The sequence below is a fragment of the Coloeus monedula genome (genome assembly GCF_965178545.1).
Source record: "Coloeus monedula genome assembly, chromosome: 1".
In the NCBI taxonomy this organism is placed as follows: domain Eukaryota; kingdom Metazoa; phylum Chordata; class Aves; order Passeriformes; family Corvidae; genus Coloeus; species Coloeus monedula.
The window spans coordinates 21320589-21335983 of NC_138781.1; the positions used below are offsets into that span (position 1 = coordinate 21320589).

Consider the following 15395-nt stretch of genomic DNA (forward strand, 5'->3'; position numbering starts at 1 on the left):
TTATGTGACCATCCCTGTCTAGTTGCTTGAGACAGATGTTTTAGTATTGCTCTTTCCCAGTATAAGCACCAATGAGAGGTTGAATTTTCTGATAATAACCATTCAGCTGCTCTCAATATTTTAAAAGAACAAAATTATGGCATAGCCAAATGAGTTCCAGAAGGCAATAACTGTGCTGGCTTTTTATCACCAGTAAACCCTCACATATTTGCAGAGAAAATTAGCTTTTAAAAAGGAGAACGGACAAGGCAAATACCAGAACTACAGCCCTGGAGCTCAAGAGAGCACCTTTTACAGGGATCTGCTTGGAAGAAGTCCATGGGAGATGATCCTGGAAAAAAGAGAGTTCCAGAAGAACTACTGATTCTTCAGGATCAGAATCACCTCCTTTAAGCTCAAGAACTGTCCATCCTGACAAATGGGAGTTTTACCACCCTGGTACAACTCAGACATACAAAGAGAGTAATAGGTTAAAGGTTGCACTCAATCATCTTTTCCAATCTTTATAATTCTGTGGTTCTATGAAACACGAAAGAGGTGGAAGCAGAGTCAATTGACCCAGTGCAGGGGCTGGATAAGGAATATAGAGAGGGTCTGAGAATGCAGGGACAGAGTTAGGAAAGTAGAAGCCCACCAGGACCTGAGCCTAGCAAGGGACTTAAAGGGTATTAAGGACGCTTTTATATCAGCAGCCAAAAGAAGACTAAGGAAAATACGGGTATTCTGCTGAATGGGACATAGAAAAGGCTGAGATACTCAATGCCTCCACAGTTTTGTCTTTACTGGTAAAACCTGCATACAGTAATCCAAGGCCTCTGCAACCAGAGAGGAAACTTGCAGCTATCAACATTTATCTTCAGAGGAGGGATATCAGGATAGGGGAGCATTTAAACAAATTGGACATACAAAAGTCCAATGAACCTGATGAATACAAGTCCTGCAGGAGGGGCAACAACAATGTGAGACCTTTCTCAATTATCTTTGAAAGCTCATGCTGATTGGGGGGGAGTTCTTGAAAACTGCAAGAACGCAAATGGTAACACCTGTCTTCAAGGAGGATTCAGAGAACTATAGGTCAGTCAATCTTATTTCAACCCCCAAGAAGAGAAGGTGGTGGAGAAAAAATGTGGAAGCCATTTGCAAACATCTCAAGGAGAGGAAGATCATTGGAAGCTGTCAGCATGAATTTACAAAAGGGATATCATGCTTACCAACCTGATAGCCTGATAATTTGCAGATTGTAGTGAAGTGGAAGGAGTCATTGATATACCAGTTCTTTGTACTGCCCTTCAGAGGAACCTCAACAGGCTGGAGAAGCAAGTTGGCAGGAATTTCATAGTGTGACAAAGGGAAATGCAAAGTGCTGTACCACAGGAGGAATAATCCTATGCACCAGTACAGGCTAGGAACCAACCAGCTGGAAGGCAGGATTCTAGCAAAGGATGTTGGAGTTCTGCTGGACATGAAGTTGAACATGAGCCCACTGTGTGTACCCTAGCAGAAAAGAAAGTCAACAACCTCTTGGGCTGCATGAGGAAGAGCATTGGCAGCAGGCAAAGGGAATTGAATCTTCCTCGGTACTCAGCACTGATGAAACAGATCTGGAGTTCAGTCCTGGGCTCCCTGAGAAAAGTGAGACATGAACATACTGCAGCAAGTCCAGCCAAGAGCCACAATGATGGTTAAGGGCTTGCACATTTGATATAGCAGGAGAGGCTGAGAGAGATGGGAATGTTCAGTCTGGAGAAGAAGAAGCTCAGGAGGGATCTCATCCGTGTGTATAAACATCTGATAGGAGGGAGTAAAGAAAACACTACAGGGTCTTCTCAATATCCAGGAACAGGGAAGAAGCACAAATTTAAATAAAGGAAAATCCACTTAAACATAAGAAAAAAACCTTTTTTTACTTTGAGGGTAGTAAAAAACTGGAATAGGTTGCTTCTTGAGATTGTGGAGTTTCCTTTCTTGCAGATATTCAAACCCTAAATGGACATGGTCCTGAGCATACTGCTCTACTTGACTCTACTGTGCCTGTGGTTGGAGCAAACAAACTCCAAATATGCTCTCCAACCACAGCAGTTCTGTGAAAAATTTGATTTGGGCCATAGTCATTCAAATGCATCCAGGTTGGCTCCCAGGTTTATGTTATGCTTATTTCAGGTCATTTTCACAAACAAACCTTTCTCCGTCACTGAAGGAAAGAAATAGTAGCCCAAATTATCAAGGGGTCTTCTTACCTCAGTCTTTGCTCAACAAAACAGCTGAAGGAGGAAAAGCAGTTCTTTGAGAGGGTTTATGCCTTTGATGCAACAGGAAACTACAGGGAAAAACTGAGGAAAAGATGTTGAACAATCACACAGGAACCAAATCTTGTCAATGGAGCAGAACTCCTAAATATGTGAGAAATAGAAGGAAGGAGAAAGTTTTGCAGGTGTTCCAAATATGCTGGACTGTAAGAAGCTGGTGACAAAAGGAAAGACTGCTTTACTTAAAAGGATATGTTTTTCTTTAAATCATCAGTCAAACATTGTGTTGAAATCTGATCATCATATTTCATAAAGGGTTAAGACAGTAGCAAAATTGGGATGGTATAATAATAATAATAATATAGAAAAAGGATGTAACAGTCATAACTCCTATCCCTCTGGATTCCATTGACCATATTAACCCTTAACCATCTAGCAGTCTTCAGAGAATATCGAAGCACTTTCAAAGGAGATCCATATCACTACACCAAATTTACATGGGAAGGGATATACAAAATGAGTTGCATGTAGTGTCACCCATAAAATCGTTTGCATGTTTTGTGTGCACCTCTTTGGGTTTGTTGAAATGCTTAATGACAGCTATATAAATATTTTATGAGGTGGCCAGTTAAACAGTGCCTGCTATACATTCCTCTCACATTGATGCAACTTAGTAAGCAAGCAAGGTGAGTGGGATTTTTGAACTCTTCTCTAATAGGAAATCAATCCCATTCGAAGTGTACCTGGTCTGGGTGACTCTGCCTTAGCAGAGGAGTTGGACTAGTTATCTCTAGAGGGCCCTTCCAGCCCAAACTATTCTGTCATTCTGACTAATTGAAGTTCAAAGATGCTTGTTCCTACTATTGTTCTTTGGTGGGAAGGCACAGCCATTCCTTTGATGTTATCAGGAAGCTCTGCCAACCTGGTCTCAGCATAGGCCTGCAAATGTTCTCAATATACCCATATTGGTTGTTGAGCTTGGTGAGCAGAGGTGAGAGTTTAAAACACAGACACCCCATAAACTTCACTCATGCTTCTAACTCACCTGTTTCAGAGAGAATTATGAGAAACAACTGTATGTGTCTTTCTGCATATCTAACCCTTCTTCCCCATTTTGAACATGGGCCTTTGTACTGCAGCTTTATGATATTTATTTATCTCATGGACACATACAGGTCTCAGAATTCCTACACTCTTCACCAACAGAAACCATCTTTGACTTACGAAGTCAGTGCTCTGGGGTTTTTTTGTCTGCTTATTTTTCATAATGCTTTTAAATATAGATATGGGGTTGAATAATTTCTTTTTTCCTATAATTTCAGAGAAAGAATGGTCTCTACAGTCTTTCTTCCAATGTTTCCTTCAAAGTTAAGAGCATGCCATATAAAGTGCAACCAGAAAAGCTCCCTGAGGGAAGCATAGCAGTAAGTAACTGAAAATTATATCTTGGTGTGAAGCACGTGTATTTGGTCACTCTAATCACAGCTGTGAAAGTTTTTATAGATTAAAATATTGAGATTAGTCTTTTCTGTGTTTCTAGTGTAAATTCCTGAAGGAATCACTACCTAAAGGAAATAATTTCATTACTTTCTGTGGAAGTTGATGATACGTGATTCTAATTACATTTTTAAATAATTTCTTGCTGCACTAATGTGCAGACAGCTTTATTGCTATTAGGATGGATTTTTCACCCAAAAGAAAACAACCGTGAAAGCAAGAATCTAGTTACTTTGTTTGGGGCAAAAGATAATCTGGAGGAAATTTTTATACAAAATCCAAAATCATGTTTCTGTCAGGTTTAGAGATCTCACTCTTCTCCCAGTCAGCAGTTCTCTCCCACAAGCTTATGTATTGTCTACAGCAACTTCCCTCTTATCTGTATTAAGCTCCTTTGTTACCCTGATTTTCAGGAAGGTTTGTATGCCTTTCTAGGGTTTCCACCTCATAGCACATCAAGTGCAAGATACAAATTTACTGGGTAATCCTTACAGAAGTGATAGATAGATAGATAGATAGATAGATAGATAGATAGATAGATAGATAGATGCTAAAATACTTGCCTTATTTGCAGACTGAAATCTCTATGGCCCTGGAGTACTATATGAAAAATTAATTTTGGAGGCATAAATTTGATTTAATTGTTTGCTGGTGCTGAAGCATTGGGTTTGGGGACCACTTTAAAATAATTTGCTTCTTATGGTGTCTAATATCATGTGTAAAATTCACTCTATTTTTTCATTACTGATAGAAATAAGTAAAATATGTGTGCAAAAATTTATTCTAGTATTAGAGTAATCTGAAATTTTAAGGCTTAATGTTCTCATTATAATGATTCATCAGTTACAGTCCTTCTTTTAAAATATAAGCTCAGTTCAAGCTTTGCCAAGTTGAACTGTGGTGAAAATACATCTTATCAGTCTGTTGAGATGTAGTAGTAGGGGCAGAATATTTTCTTACCTAGATAACCAACAGAATAAATACACTTTATAGCTTACTTTGAGTATATTTCAGAGGGTACAGGCTATAAAGTTTGGTTTTGTACGTGCACAGATTTAATGGTTGATTGATACTTGCTCTGAGAAGACACAAGGTAAAATCTTGGTTCTGTGTGCACAATGACTCCAACATCCCTCATCAGTAGAACCATGATTTCACTAGAGAGGATTGGTGCTTAATGCAGTATTCATCCAGAAAGGTTCAAAGGCACCAAGCTGACAGATATACTGGGGCTCTTTTTATTTTCTTGCAGCATGTGTTCCATACCAGAAACACATGTGCAGAATTCTGTTGATAGTGGGGCCTTCATCTGGACTGAAGTGCTTTACCCCAGGTGATAGCCTGCTGTTCTCAACAAGTGTCAGATGATCTACCAAATGCTCAGATAAGCATTTCATTCTCTTACTCCAGCCAGTATAATGCTTGTTATTTGCAGCAGATGATTTACAGCAAAATGCCTATAATGGCAACTGTAAAATGTTGAAAAATGATAACGCTTTTATGTCATTTCATATCTGGACATGGCAGTGGATACTTGCCAGCTCTACAGCTTGGTGTGTTATATGCACCAGTTCTTTGATGTTCCACTTGCAAGAAGAAATATTTCCTTGAAGTTGGGCAAAGCTTAATATTTTTGCTTCTTCTGAAAAAGATCACTAGTTGTGTTTTAAAAGCTTCTGAAGATTTATTTCAATGTTTATGGTTTTCTTTCAGACAATGAAAGGGTGGGTGGAAGTGAAAGAAAGATTTAAATATTTTTTTAATTAATTTTCAAAAGTGTATATCTCATAATCAGCTAACACGTTAAAGTTTATATAGAGAAGATAATACATTTAAAAGAACAGAGCATATGTCCTTCATTTAATTCATATAGTGCTGGATTCCAATTATGCAGGCTGATATTTACATTTAGTTTTAATGGCATGAATAATCCCATGCACATAAGTAACCTACAGAGTCATATGGTCATATTTGCAGCACTGAGGACTTTATTTCCATCATCATGGAATATAAGTCTTGAACACATGGGTCTTGTACACAGAGTTATGATACAAAGGTGAAACATTATGTAAATGTAAGAAAATCTAGATCTTCTATAGTAAAACATTAGAGTGAAAATGCATCAAACAGAAAATCAGAATGGATGTTAAACCAGAATCCACTGACATCTACAATAGTATTTCCATTAATTTTGGTAGTCTTAGAATTGCAACCATATATTATACAACTGGTTGGATTTCCTTGCTAACAGCTGTATCATTCAAGAGAAAATTTTCAATTTTTTGTTACAAGTATTATTGTGGTAAATAATACTGTCTTACTTGGTGAATTTCATGTGCAACATTAAAGTACTTTTTATTGCAAGAAGTACAAAGTTAGAATAAGCAGCAATTTGTTCTATTTTAATTTAGGATTCTTGAGCCAGTTTGGGAGCGTAATAAAATATGATTGCTTTTCTTAAATGTTTGATAGGATTTTCACTGTGGATGCCTTTAGTAGAAACTGTTTGACCAGTGTCCTACAGTGAGTAAAACTGGTTGCAGACTAAGGCCTACAACTTTGTTTACTTATTACAAGATGATAGCACTTTCATTTTAGATAAGCTTATATTCCTCATGAAATGTATTTGCATAAACATTTGTAAAATGTAAACATAAATGTGACTTCAAGCTCAAGGGAGGTTTTACATTCTATTTTGAGCATTTTTTGAGAACATATAAGAACATCATGCTGTAAAGGTCTGGATGGGGACATGTAGGAGTACAAAAGAATTCCTGTATCTCAGCCTCTGTAAGCAAAATTGCTGAAGACTAAAGGAAGGTCATAATGGGCAGCAAAAGTAGTAACACTAGAATAATAATTTAGCTACTGTTTCTTAAAGTAGCAGAATAAATTATGGAGAAGTTGATTTATTTTTTAAAGTGTGTCTTTCAGAGACCCAGGGGGAAAAAAAAAAATTGTGAGAATCCTACTAGCATGCACTGAATTCTGACCACAGATGCTGGGAGTTTGCACCAGTAAAACCTAATTCCCATCTGTACACATGGAACTGTTGGTGAACCAGCAGCTTTCTACATGTGCTTCTCTCTGCTTTGTGCTCTCTTCAAGAGGAATCAAAGACTATTTTGAAGACACACTGAGTAACACCAAAATCAGAAGCAAAATCCAAACTGTACAAAATACAGTGGGAAAAAACCTAATAATTATCTTTTCTACTTAGAATGTGCTTAACTGGCACATTTTAAAAAGGAAAATAAAATCCTCCCCAGCAGAGCACTTTCATAAGCAACAAGTGACTTCCATGGAACCACAAGAGGGGTTATGAAGTTAAGACTATCAGACAGCATCTGTGCTAAAACCAGTATGGATTTTATTTCCGATAGCAAACAAAGGCTCTGTCTGTAACTCTTGGGTTGACTTCACCCTCATCTCAGTGCTTGAGGCAGATGGCATTCTTTGGCACCCTTTGCATACAAAAGGTGTGAGACATTCAGCAGTGTCAGAAGTCAATGGCTCCTCTCAAGTCTGTGAGCTGTACTTTTCACCCACCTGACAGAGAAGCAAGCACTATTTTCAATGTTCCACATAAAGTCTTGTCCTGAACGGAGAGAAAAGCCAAGACACATCTAAAGTACAGTGTCAACATGCAACACTTGTGTAAAAATTCCACTTCTTATTGGCCACCTTAGTTGGAAACATTCCCTGGCTCTGATCCTGCAGTGCTAAACCTACCACATGGAGAAGAACAGAAATCCAAGCTGAAAATACAAACTTGTCTTAAATCAAAATCATATGTAAAACTGTTGTGGACAGCATGGGGCGAAGAAGGGACAGTCCTCTGTAAAAATGGTGAAACAAGGCAGACAAAACTGAAGGAATGTTTTGTTTCTTTCTACCCCTCCAGCTTCTGTCTCAGCTCTGTGGGTGTTCAGGACTTGCAGTGTCAAACTGTTCAGCAGCAGTTGCATTAGTAGCCTTGCAAGTCTTTGTGTAGAGTATAAAGGGTGGCAGCCCGGGGACATTATATCCTACTGGTAATGCACACAGGCAGGAGTGAGACTGATGCCTACAAATAATCCCCTGCTCAGGAAATAAATCTCAAGTACTTAGCACAACCATCCCCTCGCTTTTAAAACCTAAGACAAAGAAGGATTCATGGAAAAAAGTGTGTGGGTGCAACAGGATGGTTTCAAGATTTTAGCAGGCAAATGTCATTAGCTTTGGCTGCACTCAGGCTAAAAGAGAACAGAGATGTGCCAGCTTTGCAGCAGCATTCTGCTTAATACAGGATAGACTAATTTCTGCTGTCTGTTTTGCTCATTGCTGATAATCTAAGGATTATAAACATGATACCCTGCTCTTCTAGAAGATTACAATTCCTTGTTTATGTTTCAACATTTGTCAAGCTCCAGCTGAGCTACTGAAATTAAACCACAAGTTCACTCGACTGTCTGTAAAGGCAGAATGACGGAGGAAGGGAGAAAAGATTCTGAACCTGGGCAGCACAAGCAAGGCTGAGTGCTGCTATACCACTCATCATTATTTAGCATCCTCAGGAAGATCCACATGTCCTTATCTGGATCTATGCTGATAGGTGCTCTGTAGATACCAGAAGAAGAGCTAGCTGGTCTTATTGTTTTTGTAGCCTAAGAGGAAAGAAAACACAACAGACAAATACAACAAACATCTAGGAAGTGGCACATAAAAGAAGGCATGGAAAGGCAACATGGGTACTTGTATTTGCATACACTGCTATCAGCTTTATCCAAAATCTATCTACCATCCCTAATGAAATAGTCTGTTTCCACTGATTGCAGGAGGATCTCAAACATGCTTTGAGGTCTGGATTGACCCTACCTAATTTTGAACAGTGAACTGGCACACATTAAGAGTCTAGTTGTTGCTCTGCTCCTGTGCAATCATATGTAGCCTTATGAGCCATTCAGACCCAAACACCAGGCAGCAGCTTACTTCACCCCTGTCTGAGAGCACCTGTGGTGCTGAAGTAGTTACCTTAGATTGGGTTAAAGTGGACTTGGTGCCCAAGGAACTGAGTCCTTGAGAGGCCTCCTAGACACAGACACTAGACAGGAGTAAGGGAATAAGGCAGGTATTTATTTGAAAGTCCTTCAAAGGTGCCCCCTGGGGCCAGAGGCTATTGCCAAGATGGACCCCAAGATGGACAACAGGTCACGAGTTCTTCACACTTTTATAGGTTTGGTTCATTTGCATATAGGGTTGATTCTCCAATTAAAGCTTCAGTTTAATGATGTAATTTCCCTCCATTTGCTCCCCTTTAGAGGCTTTTCAGTTTATACTTTTGGCCTAGGACGGTCTGGGTGTCCTTGGAAAGCAGGCCCAGAGAGGCTTTGTTATGTCTACCTAGCACAACAGAGCAGAAATTAACAGGCTACAAGAAACTTCAGTTACACACTAAGCAGAACAGAATTTGAAAAATATAAAAGTTAAAACCTAAGGCATCAAACCAGATGTGGTTCAATCAAATACTGTATGAAGAAATGTGTAAACCAAAAGTTCTTCCTACAGTAGTACCTGCCCACTCAGATAATTCCATATTCAGGATTACCATTTCAGTAGATTGTTGTCATGGTTTAGGAACGGTACTCCCCAGTTTAGTTCTCCCACTGTGACTCTCCAAATCATGCACAGTTTGCTCTCTTCCCTGCTTTCCCCTCCCTCTCAGCCTGCAACAGGATTGGAGATAAGAACTGAAGGTAAAAAATGTAAAGATCTTGAGTTGAGATAAGAAAAATTTACAGAAAACAGCAATGAGATAAGAAAATTAACAGTAACAGCAACAATACTAATGACAGAGGGTACAAGAAAGGAAAGATTGTCAGGGAAACTCCCTGACAATAGACAATACTCACAGCTCCCTCTGCCATGCTTACTCAACTGGGAGGAACTTTGGAAGAGGCTCCCTTCCCCCGGCCTCAGCAATAGTGTGAGGTGGTATAGAGTAACCTTCAGGTCCTGGCCATGCCCCCTCCAGGCTACTCCAGAAATTAATCCTTTCCTGGAACCCGGGTGACCGTCCATCTCTCACGCCACCCATACCTGGCCGGCAGCTTGTCAAAATCTTTTTCTTCTGTTTTACTAATGTTCTACAATCCACCCTAAAGCAGCAATGCTGACTCCCATTTCCTCTTGTATTTATCTCAATCACATTTTGCCACCTAGGAATTTGGCAGAAGCTATCAGTAGCAGAAATGGTAAAATAAAGGCTTTCCATGCAAATAGGTCTTCCCTGAGATTTGATCTTGCTGTATAATGGGGTCATTTTGTTAAACTTGAGACAACAGAAAGCACTGATTGCCTTTTATTTTTGCTGCTGTTTTACAAATATTTTTTAAGATGGTTTTATAAGTGGTCTTTCACATTAATGCTCCAGCTTCACAACAACATGCTCAGGTAAGTGATAATGTTAAGAATAGAAACTACAGTGAAGCTCAAATCTTAGATGATTAAGATATGCAATCTGTATGTTGACAGTGTCGGGTCCTTTCCAAACAATAACTAAAATTTGTAACTTCCTGTGCATAGTACCTCAGAGTTTGCCAACAGAGGTGAATGAGTTGAGGTTTTTTGAATCAGTCTGGTTTTGCTGTCTTGGGGCCTATGAATTTTCATCAGCACTTCCCAACTCTTGTGCTGTATGTGATCAGGCTTGCTTCAGGGCAGCGTCCATGCTTTTCAAGCAGTAGAAGGGAGATGCTTTCTTCCTTGGACAGCTGAGCTCATTGTTTTCTACAGGCTTCAAGCAGCCCCTTGTAACTGCATCCTTTCTGTTTTCCCTGGTCAGTTAACCTTTTACTTGAATTCATCTTTTTCCTTAATTGGCTTTTCTCGGGAAGAATCTCTGCAGACAGTTCAGATGACCCTTCTCTCATTTGCTCTGCCCTTGCATTTTAATGCCACTCTGAGACACAAGCAGAGCCATTCAAAAACATTTTATCCTCACTAAATGAGCTCTGCTCTAGCTGAATCTAATGATGCAGAGAGGCTATGAAATTTTGCAGTGGTTAAGAAGCAACCCAAAGAGGAAGCTGGCAAAGGAAATGGTATTCCTGCACTGGCATGGTTGATCACTTGATCACACCATCAGGCTATCTGTTGGGACATAAGGGTGGGATTTCATGGGTTGTTTTATTAATGCTTTTTGCCTTAAAATAATTTTTTCTTGCTTTAATTAGCTCTCATATTTATTCTTCGTAGATGTTATCTTTTTGAAATATTTTAGACTTATGACTAGTTAGAGCTGCTCCAAAGATGTATATTAGCTGTGTTTGTTAGATCAGCAGTGGTGTGGCCAGCACTGCAAGTACTTCATCTTCAGAGCCAATGTTAAAGTGCAGACACCAGGACTGCGTAGTGTCTTGGAATTTTCTGTGTAATTCTCAGTGGAAGCTTTGGTAGAAAGCAAGTAGTACCCTACATAGAAAGTTTGTCCCTACATTTTGTTTCCTGGTGAGGGATGCTATAAAAATATGTGCATCAGAAGAGCTCACCAGACTGCCATCTCTGTAAGCGCTGTGTCAGAGTAGGGAGCAGTTGGCTGCACAGATGAAGTAAGTGAAAAGGACTGTTCAAAAGTGTCTTCCAGTTAAGCCTGACAGTAGCTGAAAGACAGATCTACTGGTGCTTTCAGAATGAAAAGTCTATGAAAGAATGCTGATCATAAGAAAAAGTGAGAGAGGAAAGGATTGGATGTGGCAGAAAGGATAAAATTACTAAATTTGCCACCTTCAAGGAGAGAAGTGAGAGGCATGGGAATGGAAACAGTTTTGAGCTGAACTACAGAGTTGTGTCCATTCTTAAAATGTAGGCTGCTGTTCCTTCAATGAACAAATTAGAAATTAGTATTGTGTTAAATTTCTAGTGCATCAATCACTAAGGTAGTAGCAGAAAAAAAACCCACAGAAAATTTACAATGAGTGCAGCTCAGGGACTGGGAAATAGTCAAACTTATTAAAAAGAGTAGATTTCCTAGCTGTACCTTGAGCACAGAAGAGGAATATCATTTGAGAGTTTGTGTCATCAGTTTCTTTGCAAACTGATTTCATCATGTCATAAAGCAAATAACTCCTATCTGTCACATACTTATCCTGTGTAAGGGAGACAAGGAGTAGATGAGAGGGGTCCAAGAGAAAACCCAAGAGAGAAATCACTTCCTAGGGTAACAGCAAAGAGAAAAGTTTGAGAAAATGAACTAAAACTGAAGGGATATAATTGTGTCAGAAGAGCTAAGGAAAGCTCAAAAATCATTCCTTCCCAGTTGGGAGCAGCAGGGACAGAGCAAATATTCAGTGAGAATGATGAGGAGTCTCCCAAGCAGAGTCTGAGAGCATATAATAAATTTTGTACAAGGTACAGAAAGGAGAATGAGGAGGAGAGAGTGGATGTCCCCAAAAGGAGAAATGCAGAAGGGTTATTACTACTCTTTGTCCACATGAAGGTCTAAAGAGAGAGGTTTGCCAAGTCAATTAAAACTTTTGATAACTGATGTTAACATCTGCTGCTTTGTAGAGCCTCAGACAAGGAAAGAGCGCATTTCATGCTTGTTTCCCATTTAGGCAATAGTCGGTATGCTTGGCTTCTTTTAAAGAAGATAATATCATACTGTGCATTAGGCTTTATCACAAGGACAATACACTCTGCTTGAGTGTCATTTTTTGACTGCTTAGCTGAAATGCAAATCATCTGAAAAAATGTATACGAGTATGTCAGCAGAAATTCAAATAAGAAAAATGTAGCTGGTATCTACTGTGGTTTGAATTAAAGAGTTTGGGCCAAAGTCAACCGTTGTTTCAGAGTAATTCAGTGCCATTCAGTGTAGTGGCCTAAGCTGCACCAGCATTCATGTGAGCAGAACTTTGTTCCTTGAATGTTCTTGAAGCATCTGCACAGAAGGGCATTATTTTGCCACTGTATTATGGGGAAATTATTTGTATGTCTGATACACAAAACTTTTATATATGTGTGAATTCCATTTCTAGTAATTATCATGAACAGGTGGAAAGGAAATTACAATAAATGAAGCCAACATGGGTGAATTTTGGTCAATGTGAATTTCTAATCTGCAAAATGCTGTTAAAGTCAATGCTTCTAGTCTCTGTATTCTACTACCAGATTTGCTTTACTTGCTTCATTTTTGTTCATTAAATATATTCCTTTCATTGCAGATCAGAACATCTGTCATTTGGTCCACCCCAAATGTCTCCTTTGAGATCCCTTTATGGGTTATAATACTAGCCATACTTCTTGGACTACTAGTACTAGCTCTGCTGACACTAGCTTTATGGAAGGTATGTTGCATTATTTCTGTTACCGTTGCCTTAAAAAAAACCCTGGAAGATAAAAAGAGATAAAAAGATAAAAAGAGAGGCTAGAATTTTGTGATCTTTAACAGCTTGGAGCAAAAGCAACAGTACACGTGTCTTTTTTGTTTTGGCCTTTCTGATATGTTAGTGTCATTGACCTTTATGCAGGGAACTTGTTCTGAAAGTCCTCCTTTATTATTGAAGTCCAGTTATAAATGGGCATACAGAGTTTGGCTCTGTTTCCCAAGACCTATGATCCTCTATCTCAGGATGTTTAGGTTCAAAAAGAAGTTACTCTAACTTTGTTTTCTCTGAATAGTTCAGGAATTTCCAGTTTTTGTCAGCATGGAACAACACTACCAGTTCTGAGAATTAATTTTTAGAAGATTTCCTTTTATATTAATATATCATATATTTTGGTTTTTAAAGTTTTCTATTTTTGTGTTGGTTGTTACACTCCCTTCAGAAGTTTTAAGACAAGTTTCCAGAAACTGCTATATTACAGGGAGCCATCCTCTCAGTTCACATTAAAAATAAGATTGAAGTAATTCCTTAAGCTAGGATATGGCTCATCTGTCTTTAGCTGCCTAAAGGTTATGGTTAGGTGTACAGCCTATGCTAGCTGCCCAACTTCACCTAGTAAGGTAGTAACAGCAGCAAAAAGCTATGTCTAAACATGAAGGAGGAGAGAAATTACCTTTTGGTAATTACCTTTTAGTGGTACATTCCTTTGACCACTTGTGAACTTTCAACCTTTCAACTGAAAGAGTGACTTTTAGGCAGTTAAAGTAAGGTGAGAGAAATCTAATCTTTAGTGATCTTTAGACTGGGTCACAATACTGTCCTGTGGACATTTCCCAACACATAATTCACCTCTGTTATTATTACTGCTTGTCAGTCTAAATCTCTTTTCTGAATGAGCGCCTCGCTGAACTGAGATGAGCAGATTTCTCATTCTCATCAGTCCATTTCACCATTCAGACCAACTTCACATCTCCTGCAAAGACATGTCATATAATTTGGATTTTTAAAGCTCTGCTTTGGAACTCAATGCCTTTCATCTAAAACTTTCAAAGGGAATGATTTGGATAGAAATAAAATACCTTCACAGTCTATCAACCTGCCATACATTGTGTCCAACATTTCAGGTTGCCTGAGTGAAGAATGAAACTGCAGCTGAGTGTTCCTGTGGTTGTCTTATCATGATGTCTTTGTTTCTGTTGATTGTTTTCTGCAGTGTGGCTTCTTTGACAGAGCTAGACCTCCTCAAGATGACATGGCTGACAGGCAACAGCTGACAAATAACAAGACTACTGATGCATAAAGGAAGAAGTTACAGTTCAAGTCAGAATCCTGCCTGAGACTAGAAACAATGAGGATTAAATGAAAGATTCCTTCCAACAGTCTTCCTTTGTACCAGGAAGTGACATTGTATCAATCTGATCTATGCAATGTTCTGAGAACATGCCGCATGATGGCCATCCTTGCCAAAGAAAGCAACTTTATCACTACCTTATAAACATATTCACCACTGAACAGAATGTTCATCCCATATTCCAGTCAGTCTACGTTTCAGCAGATGCTTTTGAGCGCATGTGGTATACTGAGATGCTTCCAGAACAAGTCCAAATCTCTCAAGGAGAGAATGCCTTCATTGCTGTATTATCTAGAAGATGAACCAGGACAAAACTTCTGAATGCTACTGTATCATGCAGAATACCTTTGAAACCTCCCTAAGAACTTTTATGAAATTATGGCTCAGGGAGACAGGCAATATATCAGTACTGTGAAAGTACTTCTGAAACACAAAGGTAGTCTATAAATAACTTTATAGATGGGGCACAATTATTTATTTTTCCACCTTTTTGGAATAAGTATCTGATATAATAATCAACATAGATTTTGAGAGAAGAAAGGAAAAAAGAATAGAAATAGTGTACTTACTTTGCATGTAAATAGAAGAGTAAACCCATTGTACACCCAGAACACAACTTCCTTGGCTGAAAGGTGTTTTGCAAAGCAGAAGATTTATGGAACACTTTACAGGATGAGACATATGATAAGCAAGTACACATTGTATCTCTTTCAGCCCAGAGCTGGCAGTATCACACCCAGATAACTAAATCCATGCACAGTATAGAGCCGGGATGAGTTACCCTGTCCTTGCTTTGCTGAGGGCTGGCAGCTGTACACTGACACAGGATACAGTCATTTCTGAAACACTGTTTTAAATTATCACAGCCACACTGGTGATAGTGAAAAGGCTTGGAGGGTTTGAGCTGGGGTAAATTTTCTTGGCCATTGCCCTGTT

The 15395-nt window shown here is 39.0% G+C and overlaps 1 protein-coding gene across 1 annotated transcript in view; it reads left to right on the plus strand.

Moving 5' to 3' along the window:
* The window catches only part of ITGA8 (integrin subunit alpha 8), a gene marked incomplete at both ends in the record, with an annotated part of 110210 nt that extends 95802 nt beyond the window's left edge, over nt 1-14408 (plus strand). The window contains 3 exons of the mRNA XM_082278149.1: nt 3569-3670; nt 12947-13069; nt 14322-14408. Of these exons, the coding sequence (XP_082134275.1) occupies nt 3569-3670; nt 12947-13069; nt 14322-14408 (312 nt within the window). The remainder of the gene's footprint in view (nt 1-3568; nt 3671-12946; nt 13070-14321) is intronic.
* Nucleotides 14409-15395: the final 987 nt, after the last annotated feature.